Source organism: Salmo salar, unplaced genomic scaffold (genome assembly GCF_905237065.1).
Source record: "Salmo salar unplaced genomic scaffold, Ssal_v3.1, whole genome shotgun sequence".
In the NCBI taxonomy this organism is placed as follows: Eukaryota; Metazoa; Chordata; class Actinopteri; order Salmoniformes; family Salmonidae; genus Salmo; species Salmo salar.
Genome location: NW_025547550.1, coordinates 19324 through 38051, shown reverse-complemented (window position 1 = coordinate 38051; position 18728 = coordinate 19324). Strand labels below are relative to the sequence as shown.

The 18728-nt window shown below is 55.2% G+C and overlaps 1 protein-coding gene across 1 annotated transcript; it reads left to right on the top strand.

The window, feature by feature from the left end:
- Window positions 1-3695: 3695 nt before the first annotated feature.
- Window positions 3696-16036, top strand: LOC106598950 (N-acetylglucosamine-6-sulfatase; the record flags this gene model as incomplete). Its single annotated transcript, XM_045711341.1, is given in 6 exon segments — window positions 3696-3778; window positions 4481-4599; window positions 4857-5062; window positions 8354-8575; window positions 10167-10327; window positions 15630-16036. Coding segments are annotated over 6 exon segments (861 nt in total), but the record flags the coding sequence as incomplete, so codon positions are not given.
- Window positions 16037-18728: the final 2692 nt, after the last annotated feature.

Below are 18728 nucleotides of genomic sequence, written 5' to 3'. Positions count from 1 at the left end.
ACCACCACCACCACCACCACACCCATACCACCACCACCACACCCACACCACTACCACACCCATACCACCACCACCACCACCACACCCATACCACCACCACACCCAACCACCACCACCACACCCATACCACCACCACCACCACCACCACACCCATACCACCACCACCACACCCATACCACCACCACCACCACACCCATCACCACCACCACCACACCCATACCACCACCACCACACCCATACCACCACCACCACCACCACACCCATACCACCACCACCACACCCATACCACCATCACCACCACCACCACACCCATACCACCACCACCACACCCATACCACCACACCCACACCCACACCACTACCACACCCATACCACCACCACCACCACCACCACCACCACCACCACCACCACCACCACACCCATACCACCACCACACCCATACCACCACCACCATCACACCCATACCACCACCACACCCATACCACCACCACCACACCCATACCACCATCACCACCACCACCACACCCATACCACCACCACCACACCCATCACCACCACCACCACCACCACACCCATACCACCACCACCACACCCATACCACCACACCCATACCACCACACCCATACCACCACCACCACCACACCCACACCCACACCACTACCACACCCATACCACCACCACCACACCCACACCCATACCACCACCACACCCATACCACCACCACACCCACACCACCACCACACCCATACCACCACCACCACCACCACCACACCCATACCACCACCACCACCACCCATACCACCACCACCACCACACCCACACCCACACCACTACCACACCCATACCACCACCACCACACCCACACCCACACCACCACCACACCCATACCACCACCACACCCACACCACACCCATACCACCACCACCACCACCACCACACCCATACCACCACCACCACTACCACACCCATACCACCACCACCACCACCACCACACCCATACTACCATCACACCCATACCACCATCACACCCATACCACCACCACCACACCCACCACCACCACCACCACCACACCCACACCACCACCACACCCATACCACCACCACCACCATCGTTCCTCTCTGCCGCTTTAGCGGCGGCGTGTAACCTAGCGTTTTAGCGGCGACCACACCCATACCACCACCACACCCACCACCACCACCACCACCACACCCATACCACCACCACCACACCCATACCACCACCACCACACCCACCACCACCACCACCACCACACCCACACCACCACCACACCCATACCACCACCACCACACCCATACCACCACCACCACACCCATACCACCACCACACCCATACCACCACCACCACACCCACACCACCACCACCACCACCACCACACCCATACCACCACCACCACACCCACACCACCACCACCACCACCACCACCACACCCATACCACCACACCCATACCACCACCACCACACCCACACCACCACCACACCCATACCACCACCACACCCATACCACCACCACACCCATACCACCACCACCCATACCACCACCACACCCATACCACCACCACCACACCCACACCACACCCACACCACCACCACACCCATACCACCACCACCACACCCATACCACCACCACACCCATACCACCACCACCACCACCACCACACCACACCCACACCACCACCACCACACCCATACCACCACCACCACACCCATACCACCACCACCACACCCATACCACCACCACCACACCCATACCACCACCACCACCACACCCACACCACCACCACCACACCCATACCACCACCACCACACCCACACCCATACCACCACCACACCCATACCACCACCACCACACCCATACCACCACCACCACACCCACACCCATACCACCACCACCACACCCACACCACTACCACACCCATACCACCACCACCACACCCACACCCATACCACCACCACACCCATACCACCACCACACCCACACCACCACCACCACACCCACCATCACACCCATACTACCACCACACCCATACCACCACCACCACACCCATACCACCACCACACCCATACCACCACCACACCCACACCACCACCACACCCACCATCACACCCATACTACCACCACACCCATACCACCACCACCACCAAAATCGTCCTCTCTGCCGTTTTAGGGGGGGGCGTGTAACCTAGCGTTTTAGCGGCGACCACACCCATACCACCACCACACCCATACCACCACCACCACACCCATACCACCACCACACCCATACTACCACCACCACACCCACCACCACCACCACCACCACACCCATACCACCACCACACCCATACCACCACCACACCCATACCACCACCACCACACCCACCACCACCACCACACCCACACCACCACCACACCCATACCACCACCACCACACCCATACCACCACCACACCCATACCACCACCACACCCATACCACCACACCCATACCACCACCACACCCATACCACCACCACCATACCACCACCACCACACCCACACCCATACCACCACCACACCCATACCACCACCACCACACCCATACCACCACCACCACACCCACACCCATACCACCACCACCACACCCACACCACCACCACCACCACACCCATACCACCACCACACCCACACCACCACCACCACCACCACCACACCCATACCACCACCACCACACCACCACCACACCCATACCACCACCACCACACCCACACCACCACCACACCCATACCACCACCACACCCATACCACCACCACCACACCCATACCACCACCACCACACCCACACCACCACCACCACCACCACCACCACCACACCCATACCACCACCACCACACCCACACCACCACCACACCCACACCACCACCACACCCACACCACCACCACACCCATACCACCACCACCACACCCATACCACCACCACCACACCCACACCACCACCACACCCATACCACCACCACACCCATACCACCACCACCACCACACCCACACCACCACCACCACCACACCCATACCACCACCATACCCACACCCATACCACCACCACACCCATACCACCACCACCACCACCATCGTCCTCTCTGCCGTTTTAGGGGGCGTGTAGCCTAGCGTTTTTAGCGGCGGCGTGTAGCCTAGCGCTTTAGCGGCGGCGTGTAGCCTAGCGTTTTAGCGGCGGCGTGTAGCCTAGCGTTTTTAGCGGCGGCGTGTAGCCTAGCGTTTTAGCGGCGGCGTGTAGCCTAGCGTTTTTAGCGGCGGCGTGTAGCCTAGCGTTTTTAGCGGCGGCGTGTAGCCTAGCGTTTTTAGCGGCGGCGTGTAGCCTAGCGTTTTTAGCGGCGGCGTGTAGCCTAGCGTTTTTAGCGGCGGCGTGTAGCCTAGCGTTAGGGCCAATAACCGAAAGGTTTCTGGTTCGAAGCGCCAGAGACGTTCTTCTCTTGAGGAAAGCGGTTACCCCTAGCAACAGCTGCTTCCCGGGCGCTGATGTCGTCGACGTGGACTAAGGCCCCCCCCCGCTCCTCTCAGGGGTTTTCAGTGCTTTCAGACGAGGTATCTCCTCTCCTTTCCCGCTGTCTGATGGCCACATCTGACCTCTCAACAAACCATAGAGAGACCTTCCCGTTAATAAGTGCTCTGTCTTTCCCATGACGACCCTCACCTCCTCCCAGGACAAGCACTGGTTGATGAGACAGGCCAAGACTCCCATGACCAACTCCTCTATCCAGTTACTGGATGACGCCTACAGGAAACGGTTAGTGGTACCTCCTCTTCTCTCTCTCCTCCCACGTCTTCTCTCCCCTCCCTTCTGTCTTCTCTCTCCTCCCACGTCTTCTCTCCCCTCCCTTCTCTCTCCTCCTGTCTTCTCTTTCCTCCTCCTCCCACGTCTTCTCTCTCCTGTTCCTCCTCTCTTCTCTTTCCTCCTCCTCCTTGTCTTCTCCTCCCTGTCTTCTCCCTCCTTCCCTCCTCTCCCCCCTATCCTTTATGAGTTATAATATCCTGTTTGCCCTCCACACCACTAGGTGGCGTACTCTGCTGTCTGTGGATGACCTGGTCCTTTATGAGTTATAATGTATCCTTTATGAGTTATAATGTATCCTTTATGAGTTATAATATCCTGTTTGCCCTCCACACCACTAGGTGGCGTACTCTGCTGTCAGTGGATGACCTGGTCCTTTATGAGTTATAATGTACCCTTTATGAGTTATAATGTACCCCCTGTTTGCCCTCCACCCCACTAGGTGGCGCACTCTGCTGTCAGTGGATGACCTGGTCCTTTATGAGTTATAATGTATCCTTTATGAGTTATAATATCCTGTTTGCCCTCCACCCCACTAGGTGGCGCACTCTGCTGTCTGTGGATGACCTGGTCCTTTATGAGTTATAATGTATCCTTTATGAGTTATAATGTATCCTCTATGAGTTATAATATCCTGTTTGCCCTCCACCCCACTAGGTGGCGTACTCTGCTGTCAGTGGATGACCTGGTGGAGAAGGTGGTGAAGAGGTTAGAGGTCCGAGGTGAACTGGAGAACACTTATATCATCTTTACCTCAGACAACGGATACCACACAGGTACACAACACACCTGGTACACAGCACACCTGGTACAGGTACACAGCACACCTGGTACACAACACACCTGGTACACAACACACCTGGTACACAACACACCTGGTACACAACACACCTGGTACAGGTACACAACACACCTGGTACACAGCACACCAGGTACAGGTACACAACACACCTGGTACACAGCACACCAGGTACAGGTACACAGCACACCTGGTACAGGTACACCTACAGCTGACTCCTCCCTCTCCCCCCAGGTCAGTTCTCTCTCCCCCTGGATAAGAGGCAGCTCTATGAGTCTGACATCAGAGTTCCTCTGCTGATCCGAGGGCCCAACATCAAGCCGAACCAGACCACCGGGCTAGCGGTCCAGAACGTTGACCTGGGTCCTACCATCCTGGACATGGCTGGTTACAACGTCAACAAGACCGCCATGGACGGCATGTCCTTCCTGCCTGTACTGGTGAGAACCCATACAGAACACACTATACTATATATACCGCCTAGTAGCCAGAACACACTATACTATATATACCACCTAGTAGCCAGAACACACTATACTATATATACCGCCTAGTAGCCAGAACACACTATACTATATATACCGCCTAGTAGCCAGAACACACTATACTATATATACCGCCTAGTAGCCAGAACACACTATACTATATATACCGCCTAGTAGCCAGAACACACTATACTATATATACCACCTAGTAGCCAGAACACACTATACTATACTATATATACCACCTAGTAGCCAGAACACACTATACTATATATACCGCCTAGTAGCCAGAACACACTATACTATACTATATATACCACCTAGTAGCCAGAACACACTATACTATATATAACGCCTAGTAGCCAGAACACACTATACTATATATATAACGCCTAGTAGCCAGAACACACTATACTATATATACCACCTAGTAGCCAGAACACACTATACTATATATACCACCTAGTAGCCAGAACACACTATACTATATATATAACGCCTAGTAGCCAGAACACACTATACTATATATAACGCCTAGTAGTCAGAACACACTATACTATATATAACGCCTAGTAGCCAGAACACACTATACTATATATACCGCCTAGTAGCCAGAACACACTATACTATATATACCACCTAGTAGCCAGAACACACTATACTATATATACCGCCTAGTAGCCAGAACACACTATACTATATATACCACCTAGTAGCCAGAACACACTATACTATATATAACGCCTAGTAGCCTAGCACAACGCCGCCTAGTAGCCTAGCACAACGCAGCCTAGTAGCCTAGCACAACGCAGCCTAGTAGCCTAGCACAACGCAGCCTAGTAGCCTAGCACAACGCAGCCTAGTAGCCTAGCACAACGCAGCCTAGTAGCCTAGCACAACGCAGCCTAGTAGCCTAGCACAACGCCGCCTAGTAGCCTAGCACAACGCCGCCTAGTAGCCTAGCACAACGCCGCCTAGTAGCCTAGCACAACGCCGCCTAGTAGCCTAGCACAACGCCGCCTAGTAGCCTAGCACAACGCCGCCTAGTAGCCTAGCACAACGCCGCCTAGTAGCCTAGCACAACGCCGCCTAGTAGCCTAGCACAACGCCCCCTAGTAGCCTAGCACAACGCCGCCTAGTAGCCTAGCACAATGTAGCCTAGCACAACGCAGCCTAGTAGCCTAGCACAACGCAGCCTAGTAGCCTAGCACAATGCAGCCTAGTAGCCTAGCACAATGCAGCCTAGTAGCCTAGCACAACGCAGCCTAGTAGCCTAGCACAACGCAGCCTAGTAGCCTAGCACAACGCAGCCTAGTAGCCTAGCACAACGTAGCCTAGCACAACGTAGCCTAGCACAACGCAGCCTAGTAGCCTAGCACAATGCAGCCTAGCACAACGCAGCCTAGCACAACGCAGCCTAGCAGCCTAGCACAACGCAGCCTAGCACAACGCAGCCTAGCAGCCTAGCACAACGCAGCCTAGCACAACGCAGCCTAGCAGCCTAGCACAACGCAGCCTAGTAGCCTAGCACAACACAGCCTAGCACAACGCAGCCTCGTAGCCTAGCGCAACGCAGCCTAGTAGCCTAGCGCAACGCAGCCTCGTAGCCTAGCGCAACGCAGCCTCGTAGCCTAGCGCAACGCAGCCTCGTAGCCTAGCGCAACGCAGCCTAGTAGCCTAGCGCAACGCAGCCTAGTAGCCTAGCGCAACGCAGCCTAGCGCAACGTAGCCTCAGCGCAACGCAGCCTCGTAGCCTAGCGCAACGCAGCCTCGTAGCCTAGCGCAACGCAGCCTCGTAGCCTAGCGCAACGCAGCCTCGTAGCTTAGCGCAACGCAGCCTAGTAGCCTAGCGCAACGCAGCCTAGTAGCCTAGCGCAACGCAGCCTAGTAGCCTAGCGCAACGCAGCCTAGTAGCCTAGCGCAACGCAGCCTAGCGCAACGCAGCCTCGTAGCCTAGAGCAACGCAGCCTAGTAGCCTAGAGCAACGCAGCCTAGTAGCCTAGCGCAACGCAGCCTAGTAGCCTAGCGCAACGCAGCCTAGTAGCCTAGCGCAACGCAGCCTAGTAGCCTAGCACAACGCCGCCTAGCACAACGCAGCCTAGTAGCCTAGCACAACGCCACCTAGTAGCCTAGCACAACGCCGCCTAGTAGCCTAGCACAACGCCGCCTAGTAGCCTCGCACAACGTAGCCTAGTAGCCTAGCACAACGCAGCCTAGTAGCCTAGCACAACGCAGCCTAGTAGCCTAGCACAACGCAGCCTAGCACAACGCAGCCTAGTAGCCTAGCACAACGCAGCCTAGTAGCCTAGCATAACGTAGCCTAGCACAACGCAGCCTAGCACAACGCAGCCTAGCACAACGCAGCCTAGCACAACGCAGCCTAGCAGCCTAGCACAACGCAGCCTAGCACAACGCAGCCTAGCAGCCTAGCACAACGCAGCCTAGCACAACGCAGCCTAGCAGCCTAGTACAACGCAGCCTAGTAGCCTAGCACAACACAGCCTAGCACAACGCAGCCTCGTAGCCTAGCGCAACGCAGCCTAGTAGCCTAGCGCAACGCAGCCTCGTAGCCTAGCGCAACGCAGCCTCGTAGCCTAGCGCAACGCAGCCTCGTAGCCTAGCGCAACGCAGCCTAGTAGCCTAGCGCAACGCAGCCTAGTAGCCTAGCGCAACGCAGCCTAGCGCAACGTAGCCTAGCGCAACGCAGCCTCGTAGCCTAGCGCAACGCAGCCTCGTAGCCTAGCGCAACGCAGCCTAGTAGCCTAGCGCAACGCAGCCTAGTAGCCTAGCGCAACGCAGCCTAGTAGCCTAGCGCAACGCAGCCTAGTAGCCTAGCGCAACGCAGCCTAGCGCAACGCAGCCTCGTAGCCTAGCGCAACGCAGCCTCGTAGCCTAGCGCAACGCAGCCTCGTAGCCTAGCGCAACGCAGCCTAGTAGCCTAGCACAACGCCGCCTAGCACAACGCAGCCTAGTAGCCTAGCACAACGCAGCCTAGTAGCCTAGCACAACGCAGCCTAGTAGCCTAGCACAACGCAGCCTAGTAGCCTAGCACAACGCAGCCTAGTAGCCTAGCACAACGTAGCCTAGCACAACGCAGCCTAGTAGCCTAGCGCAACGCAGCCTAGTAGCCTAGCGCAACGCAGCCTAGTAGCCTAGCGCAACGCAGCCTAGTAGCCTGTCTGTATCAGGAAGGATCAGTATTTAACCGGTATTAATGTGAATACTGTGTTGTATTCTCTGTGTCAGGAGGGATCTGTGAACAGCACGACGTGGAGAACGGACTTCCTGGTGGAGTATGAAGGGGAGGGATCTAACGTGGCTGATCCAGCCTGTCCGCTGCTCGGTCCCGGGGTCTCTGAATGTTTCCCCGACTGTGTGTGTGAGGATTCCTTCAACAACACGTACGCCTGTGTTCGTACCGTCGCACCCTCCGCCGACATCCAGTACTGCGAGTTCGACGACAACGAGGTGAGAGAAGCGTTTTAGTCACCACGTCTCTGTGTGTTACGGAGGTGGATAACCTGTCTCACCCGTAGAAATACAATGAACTGACCTGCTTTACTGCTATGGGGAGGCTCAACATGGACGCCAGTCTGAATGGGGACCCCTAACTCTCTCTCTCATGGACGCCAGTCTGAATGGGGACCCCTAACTCTCTCTCTCATGGACGCCAGTCTGAATGGGGACCCCTAACTCTCTCTCTCATGGACGCCAGTCTGAATGGGGACCCCTAACTCTCTCTCTCATGGACGCCAGTCTGAATGGGGACCCCTAACTCTCTCTCATGGTGACCAGTCTGAATGGGGACCCCTAACTCTCTCTCTCATGGACGTCAGTCTGAATGGGGACCCCTAACTCTCTCTCTCATGGTGGCCAGTCTGAATGGGGACCCCTAACTCTCTCTCTCATGGTGGCCAGTCTGAATGGGGACCCCTAACTCTCTCTCTCATGGTGGCCAGTCTGAATGGGGACCCCTAACTCTCTCTCTCATGGTGGCCAGTCTGAATGGGGACCCCTAACTCTCTCTCTCATGGACGCCAGTCTGAATGGGGACCCCTAACTCTCTCTCTCATGGTGGCCAGTCTGAATGGGGACCCCTAACTCTCTCTCTCATGGTGGCCAGTCTGAATGGGGACCCCTAACTCTCTCTCTCATGGTGGCCAGTCTGAATGGGGACCCCTAACTCTCTCTCTCATGGACGCCAGTCTGAATGGGGACCCCTAACTCTCTCTCTCATGGTGGCCAGTCTGAATGGGGACCCCTAACTCTCTCTCTCATGGTGGCCAGTCTGAATGGGGACCCCTAACTCTCTCTCTCTCATGGTGGCCAGTCTGAATGGGGACCCCTAACTCTCTCTCTCATGGTGGCCAGTCTGAATGGGGACCCCTAACTCTGTCTCTCATGGTGGCCAGTCTGAATGGGGACCCCTAACTCTCTCTCTCATGGTGGCCAGTCTGAATGGGGACCCCTAACTCTCTCTCTCATGGTGGCCAGTCTGAATGGGGACCCCTAACTCTCTCTCTCATGGTGGCCAGTCTGAATGGGGACCCCTAACTCTCTCTCTCATGGTGGCCAGTCTGAATGGGGACCCCTAACTCTCTCTCTCATGGTGGCCAGTCTGAATGGGGACCCCTAACTCTCTCTCTCATGGTGGCCAGTCTGAATGGGGACCCCTAACTCTCTCTCTCATGGTGGCCAGTCTGAATGGGGACCCCTAACTCTCTCTCTCATGGTGGCCAGTCTGAATGGGGACCCCTAACTCTCTCTCTCATGGTGGCCAGTCTGAATGGGGACCCCTAACTCTCTCTCTCATGGTGGCCAGTCTGAATGGGGACCCCTAACTCTCTCTCTCATGGTGGCCAGTCTGAATGGGGACCCCTAACTCTCTCTCTCTGTGTTCACCAGGTGTATAACATGACAGTAGATTCCTACCAGGTCATTAGTAATAACTAACTCTCTCTCTCTGTGTTCACCAGGTGTTTGTGGAGGTGTATAACATGACAGTAGACTCCTACCAGGTCATTAGTAATAACTAACTCTCTCTCTCTGTGTTCACCAGGTGTTTGTGGAGGTCTATAACATGACAGTAGACCCCTACCAGCTCATTAACCGGGCGAAGACCATCGACCAGGAGGTTCTGGAGAAGATGAACCACAGGCTGATGATGCTGCAGTCCTGTTCTGGACAGTCCTGTAGGACCCCTGGGGTCTACGACGCACGGTACACTGACTAACCACCCAGGTTTAACCCAATCCTCTCCCCAGACCACCCAGCTTTAAACCACCCCTCTACTCGCTCCAGACCACCCAGCTCTCTGTTCTCCTCTCCCCAGACCACCCAGCTCTCTGTTCTTCTCTCTCCAGACCACCCAGCTCTAACCCTCTCCTCTCCCCAGACCACCCAGCTCTCTGTTCTCCTCTCCCCAGACCACCCAGCTATAACCCTCTCCTCTCTCCAGACCACCCAGCTCTAACCCTCTCCTCTCTCCAGACCACCCAGCTCTAACCCTCTCCTCTCCCCAGACCACCCAGCTCTCTGTTCTCCTCTCCCCAGACCACCCAGCTCTAACCCTCTCCTCTCCCCAGACCACCCAGCTCTAACCCTCTCCTCTCCCCAGACCACCCAGCTATAACCCTCTCCTCTCCCCAGACCACCCAGCTATAACCCTCTCCTCTCTCCAGACCACCCAGCTATAACCCTCTCCTCTCTCCAGACCACCCAGCTCTAACCCTCTCCTCTCCCCAGACCACCCAGCTCTAACCCTCTCCTCTCCCCAGACCACCCAGCTCTCTGTTCTCCTCTCCCCAGACCACCCAGCTCTAACCCTCTCCTCTCTCCAGACCACCCAGCTCTCTGTTCTCCTCTCCCCAGACCACCCAGCTCTCTGTTCTCCTCTCCCCAGACCACCCAGCTATAACCCTCTCCTCTCTCCAGACCACCCAGCTCTCTGTTCTCCTCTCTCCAGACCACCCAGCTCTAACCCTCTCCTCTCTCCAGACCACCCAGCTCTCTGTTCTCCTCTCTCCAGACCACCCAGCTCTAACCCTCTCCTCTCCCCAGACCACCCAGCTCTAACCCTCTCCTCTCCCCAGACCACCCAGCTCTCTGTTCTCCTCTCTCCAGACCACCCAGCTCTAACCCTCTCCTCTCTCCAGACCACCCAGCTATAACCCTCTCCTCTCTCCAGACCACCCAGCTCTCTGTTCTCCTCTCCCCAGACCACCCAGCTCTCTGTTCTCCTCTCTCCAGACCACCCAGCTATAACCCTCTCCTCTCCCCAGACCACCCAGCTCTCTGTTCTCCTCTCTCCAGACCACCCAGCTCTAACCCTCTCCTCTCCCCAGACCACCCAGCTCTCTGTTCTCCTCTCCCCAGACCACCCAGCTCTCTGTTCTCCTCTCTCCAGACCACCCAGCTCTAACCCTCTCCTCTCCCCAGACCACCCAGCTCTAACCCTCTCCTCTCCCCAGACCACCCAGCTATAACCCTCTCCTCTCTCCAGACCACCCAGCTCTAACCCTCTCCTCTCTCCAGACCACCCAGCTCTCTGTTCTCCTCTCTCCAGACCACCCAGCTCTCTGTTCTCCTCTCTCCAGACCACCCAGCTCTAACCCTCTCCTCTCCCCAGACCACCCAGCTATAACCCTCTCCTCTCCCCAGACCACCCAGCTCTCTGTTCTCCTCTCCCCAGACCACCCAGCTCTCTGTTCTCCTCTCTCCAGACCACCCAGCTCTAACCCTCTCCTCTCCCCAGCTCTAACCCTCTCCTCTCCCCAGACCACCCAGCTCTCTGTTCTCCTCTCTCCAGACCACCCAGCTATAACCCTCTCCTCTCTCCAGACCACCCAGCTCTCTGTTCTCCTCTCTCCAGACCACCCAGCTCTCTGTTCTCCTCTCTCCAGACCACCCAGCTCTAACCCTCTCCTCTCCCCAGACCACCCAGCTATAACCCTCTCCTCTCCCCAGACCACCCAGCTATAACCCTCTCCTCTCTCCAGACCACCCAGCTCTAACCCTCTCCTCTCCCCAGACCACCCAGCTATAACCCTCTCCTCTCCCCAGACCACCCAGCTCTCTGTTCTCCTCTCCCCAGACCACCCAGCTATAACCCTCTCCTCTCCCCAGACCACCCAGCTCTAACCCTCTCCTCTCCCCAGACCACCCAGCTCTCTGTTCTCCTCTCTCCAGACCACCCAGCTATAACCCTCTCCTCTCTCCAGACCACCCAGCTCTAACCCTCTCCTCTCTCCAGACCACCCAGCTCTCTGTTCTCCTCTCCCCAGACCACCCAGCTCTAACCCTCTCCTCTCCCCAGACCACCCAGCTCTAACCCTCTCCTCTCTCCAGACCACCCAGCTCTAACCCTCTCCTCTCCCCAGACCACCCAGCTATAACCCTCTCCTCTCCCCAGACCACCCAGCTCTAACCCTCTCCTCTCCCCAGACCACCCAGCTCTCTGTTCTCCTCTCTCCAGACCACCCAGCTCTAACCCTCTCCTCTCTCCAGACCACCCAGCTCTAACCCTCTCCTCTCCCCAGACCACCCAGCTCTAACCCTCTCCTCTCCCCAGACCACCCAGCTCTAACCCTCTCCTCTCCCCAGACCACCCAGCTCTAACCCTCTCCTCTCCCCAGACCACCCAGCTCTCTGTTCTTCTCTCTCCAGACCACCCAGCTATAACCCTCTCCTCTCCCCAGACCACCCAGCTCTAACCCTCTCTCTCCAGACCACCCAGCTCTAACCCTCTCCTCTCCCCAGACCACCCAGCTCTCTGTTCTCCTCTCTCCAGACCACCCAGCTCTAACCCTCTCCTCTCTCCAGACCACCCAGCTCTAACCCTCTCCTCTCCCCAGACCACCCAGCTCTAACCCTCTCCTCTCCCCAGACCACCCAGCTCTAACCCTCTCCTCTCCCCAGACCACCCAGCTCTCTGTTCTTCTCTCTCCAGACCACCCAGCTATAACCCTCTCCTCTCCCCAGACCACCCAGCTCTAACCCTCTCCTCTCTCCAGACCACCCAGCTCTAACCCTCTCCTCTCCCCAGACCACCCAGCTCTCTGTTCTCCTCTCTCCAGACCACCCAGCTCTAACCCTCTCCTCTCTCCAGACCACCCAGCTCTAACCCTCTCCTCTCCCCAGACCACCCAGCTATAACCCTCTCCTCTCTCTCCAGACCACCCAGCTATAACCCTCTCCTCTCTCCAGACCACCCAGCTCTCTGTTCTCCTCTCTCCAGACCACCCAGCTCTCTGTTCTCCTCTCCCCAGACCACCCAGCTCTAACCCTCTCCTCTCTCCAGACCACCCAGCTCTAACCCTCTCCTCTCCCCAGACCACCCAGCTCTAACCCTCTCCTCTCCCCAGACCACCCAGCTCTCTGTTCTCCTCTCCCCAGACCACCCAGCTCTCTGTTCTCCTCTCTCCAGACCACCCAGCTATAACCCTCTCCTCTCTCCAGACCACCCAGCTCTCTGTTCTCCTCTCTCCAGACCACCCAGCTCTCTGTTCTCCTCTCTCCAGACCACCCAGCTCTAACCCTCTCCTCTCCCCAGACCACCCAGCTATAACCCTCTCCTCTCCCCAGACCACCCAGCTCTAACCCTCTCCTCTCTCCAGACCACCCAGCTCTAACCCTCTCCTCTCCCCAGACCACCCAGCTCTAACCCTCTCCTCTCCCCAGACCACCCAGCTCTCTGTTCTCCTCTCCCCAGACCACCCAGCTATAACCCTCTCCTCTCCCCAGACCACCCAGCTCTAACCCTCTCCTCTCCCCAGACCACCCAGCTCTCTGTTCTCCTCTCTCCAGACCACCCAGCTACTAACCCTCTCCCTCTCTCCAGACCACCCAGCTCTAACCCTCTCCTCTCCCCAGACCACCCAGCTCTCTGTTCTCCTCTCTCCCAGACCACCCAGCTATAACCCTCTCCTCTCCCCAGACCACCCAGCTCTAACCCTCTCCTCTCTCCAGACCACCCAGCTCTAACCCTCTCCTCTCCCCAGACCACCCAGCTCTAACCCTCTCCTCTCCCCAGACCACCCAGCTCTAACCCTCTCCTCTCCCCAGACCACCCAGCTCTCTGTTCTCCTCTCTCCAGACCACCCAGCTCTAACCCTCTCCTCTCTCCAGACCACCCAGCTCTAACCCTCTCCTCTCCCCAGACCACCCAGCTCTAACCCTCTCCTCTCTCCCAGACCACCCAGCTCTAACCCTCTCCTCTCCCCAGACCACCCAGCTCTAACCCTCTCCTCTCCCCAGACCACCCAGCTCTCTGTTCTTCTCTCTCCAGACCACCCAGCTATAACCCTCTCCTCTCCCCAGACCACCCAGCTCTAACCCTCTCCTCTCCCCAGACCACCCAGCTCTAACCCTCTCCTCTCCCCAGACCACCCAGCTCTCTCTCCTCTCTCCAGACCACCCAGCTCTAACCCTCTCCTCTCTCCAGACCACCCAGCTCTCCTTCTCCTCTCCCCAGACCACCCAGCTCTCACCACCCAGCTCTCTTCTCCTCTCCCCAGACCACCCAGCTCTAACCCTCTCCTCTCCCCAGACCACCCAGCTCTCTGTTCTCCTCTCCCCAGACCACCCAGCTCTCTGTTCTCCTCTCTCCAGACCACCCAGCTATAACCCTCTCCTCTCCCCAGACCACCCAGCTCTAACCCTCTCCTCTCCCCAGACCACCCAGCTCTAACCCTCTCCTCTCCCCAGACCACCCAGCTCTACCCTGTTCTCCTCTCTCCAGACCACCCAGCTCTAACCCTCTCCTCTCCCCAGACCACCCAGCTCTCTGTTCTCCTCTCCCCAGACCACCCAGCTATAACCCTCTCCTCTCCCCAGACCACCCAGCTCTCTGTTCTCCTCTCCCCAGACCACCCAGCTCTCTGTTCTCCTCTCTCCAGACCACCCAGCTATAACCCTCTCCTCTCCCCAGACCACCCAGCTCTAACCCTCTCCTCTCCCCAGACCACCCAGCTCTAACCCTCTCCTCTCCCCAGACCACCCAGCTCTAACCCTCTCCTCTCTCCAGACCACCCAGCTCTAACCCTCTCCTCTCCCCAGACCACCCAGCTCTCTGTTCTCCTCTCCCCAGACCACCCAGCTCTCTGTTCTCCTCTCTCCAGACCACCCAGCTATAACCCTCTCCTCTCCCCAGACCACCCAGCTCTAACCCTCTCCTCTCCCCAGACCACCCAGCTCTAACCCTCTCCTCTCTCTCCAGACCACCCAGCTCTAACCCTCTCCTCTCTCCCAGACCACCCAGCTCTCTGTTCTCCTCTCCCCAGACCACCCAGCTTTCCAGACACCCAGCTCTCTGTTCTCCTCTCCCCAGACCACCCAGCTCTAACCTTCTCCTCTCTCCAGACCACCCAGCTCTAACCCTCTCCTCTCTCCAGACCACCCAGCTCTAACCCTCTCCTCTCCCCAGACCACCCAGCTCTCTGTTCTCCTCTCCCCAGACCACCCAGCTCTCTGTTCTCCTCTCCCCAGACCACCCAGCTATAACCCTCTCCTCCTCTCTCTCCAGGTTTGCGTTTGACCCTCAGCTGATGTTCAGTAACAGGAGGCGGCGGATCAGCGGGCCGAGACGGGCCTGAAGAGCAGGAGCAGAGTTGTGTGTGTGTGTGTGTGTGTGTGTGTGTGTGTGTGTGTGTGTGTGTGTGTGTGTGTGTACACACACAGTGTCACCATTGATTGGTTATTCTAAGACATGTTGTGTCTAATTACGTGAGGAAAATCAATTACCTCAAATCAGCTGCTTTTCAAATCATTAACAAGTCTTGACCGGCTACAGTAGGACTAGAAACCTGTTCCGCTTCCTCCCAGTAGGACTAGAAACCTGTTCCTCTTTCTCCCAGTAGGACTAGAAACCTGTTCCTCTTTCTCCCAGTAGGACTAGAAACCTGTTCCTCTTTCTCCCAGTAGGACTAGAAACCCTGTTCCTCTTTCTCCCAGTAGGACTAGAAACCTGTTCCTCTTTCTCCCAGTAGGACTAGAAACCTGTTCCTCTTTCTCCCAGTAGGACTAGAAACCTGTTCCTCTTTCTCCCAGTAGGACTAGAAACCTGTTCCTCTTTCTCCCAGTAGGACTAGAAACCTGTTCCTCTTTCTTCCAGTAGGACTAGAAACCCTGTTCCTCTTTCTCCCAGTAGGACTAGAAACCTGTTCCTCTTTCTCCCAGTAGGACTAGAAACCTGTTCCTCTTTCTCCCAGTAGGACTAGAAACCTGTTCCTCTTTCTCCCAGTAGGACTAGAAACCTGTTCCTCTTTCTCCCAGTAGGACTAGAAACCTGTTCCTCTTTCTCCCAGTAGGACTAGAAACCCTGTTATTCCTCTTTCTCCCAGTAGGACTAGAAACCTGTTCCTCTTTCTCCCAGTAGGACTAGAAACCTGTTCCTCTTTCTCCCAGTAGGACTAGAAACCTGTTCCTCTTTCTCCCAGTAGGACTAGAAACCTGTTCCTCTTTCTCCCAGTAGGACTAGAAACCTGTTCCTCTTTCTCCCAGTAGGACTAGAAACCTGTTCCTCTTTCTCCCAGTAGGACTAGAAACCTGTTCCTCTTTCTCCCAGTAGGACTAGAAACCTGTTCCTCTTTCTCCCAGTAGGACTAGAAACCTGTTCCTCTTTCTCCCAGTAGGACTAGAAACCTGTTCCTCTTTCTCCCAGTAGGACTAGAAACCTGTTCCTCTTTCTCCCAGTAGGACTAGAAACCTGTTCCTCTTTCTCCCAGTAGGACTAGAAACCTGTTCCTCTTTCTCCCAGTAGGACTAGAAACCTGTTCCGCTTTCTCCCAGTAGGCCTAGAAACCTGTTCCGCTTCCTCCCAGTCGGACTAGAAACCTGTTCCTCTTTCTCCCAGTAGGACTAGAAACCTGTTCCTCTTTCTCCCAGTAGGACTAGAAACCTGTTCCTCTTTCTCCCAGTAGGACTAGAAACCTGTTCCTCTTTCTCCCAGTAGGACTAGAAACCTGTTCCTCTTTCTCCCAGTAGGACTAGAAACCTGTTCCTCTTTCTCCCAGTAGGACTAGAAACCTGTTCCTCTTTCTCCCAGTAGGACTAGAAACCTGTTCCGCTTCCTCCCAGTAGGACTAGAAACCTGTTCCTCTTTCTCCCAGTAGGACTAGAAACCTGTTCCTCTTTCTCCCAGTAGGACTAGAAACCTGTTCCTCTTTCTCCCAGTAGGACTAGAAACCTGTTCCTCTTTCTCCCAGTAGGACTAGAAACCTGTTCCTCTTTCTCCCAGTAGGACTAGAAACCTGTTCCTCTTTCTCCCAGTAGGACTAGAAACCTGTTCCTCTTTCTCCCAATAGGACTAGAAACCTGTTCCTCTTTCTCCCAGTAGGACTAGAAACCTGTTCCTCTTTCTCCCAGTAGGACTAGAAACCTGTTCCTCTTTCTCCCAGTAGGACTAGAAACCTGTTCCTCTTTCTCCCAGTAGGACTAGAAACCTGTTCCTCTTTCTCCCAGTAGGACTAGAAACCTGTTCCTCTTTCTCCCAGTAGGACTAGAAACCTGTTCCTCTTTCTCCCAGTAGGACTAGAAACCTGTTCCTCTTTCTCCCAATAGGACTAAAACAGGCCATTTTGGAGTCACTGTTATTGTAAATAAGAACAGATTGTTTCTAAACGCTTCTACATTAATGTGGATGTTACCGTGATAATCCTGAATTAATCCACATTTAATGTAGAAGTGTTTAGAAACATTATATTCTTATTTAAGGTTAAAGTGACTCCACAATTACCTTTTTATATTTACTGTTTAATTTCTATTAGGCACAAAATAATCTGAAATTACAACCAAATACATCCAAGTATTATAAAGTCACCAGCGTCATGTATTCACTGTGTTCTAAGAATATGGGACAAAATACTTGGCTTTTTACTATTTTAATACACACAAGTGAATTTGTCCCAATACTTTTGGTCCCTTAAAATGTGTGGGGACTTGTGTACAAAAAGTGGTGTAATTTCTAAACGGTTCCCCTGATGTGGATGAAAATACCCTGAAATTAAAGCTGACAGTCTGCACTTTAACCTCCGTAGTCCTTGTATCATTTCAAATCCAAAGTGTTGCAGTACAGAGACAAAACAACACAACATGTGTCACTGTCCCCGATACTATAACAGATCACTGGATATTTACTGTTGTGGCATCATTTGAACATATTTACAGACCTGAGAAATATAACTGGCCGGGGTCTGGGGGGGGGGGGGTCAGGGACACTGGGGGGGTCAGGGACACTGGGGGGGTCAGGGAGACTGGAGGGGGGGTCAGGGAGACTGGGGGGGGGTTCAGGGAGACTGGGGGGGGGTCAGGGACACTGGGGGCCTTTAACTGAATATCTTCTGATGTGCTGCCATGGCTGTTCGGTCAGAGATTTTCAGCCCAACGGCAACGTTGTGTGTTTGTAATTCCAGATAGTTTCTTATTGATTATATAACTCTGATCAGTTATCTGATTATATCACTGATCTTTTGTCAGTGGAATTTTCTATCCCAATGATAATAATTAACAATCAATAAGCCTTGACTAATCCCCAAGGTTTGTAAGACACTGGGTTAAGAATAATTAGGCAAAGGACTGAGCTTTCTGCAAAACGTCTTGTACAGTTTATTCAGAGAACGTTCTG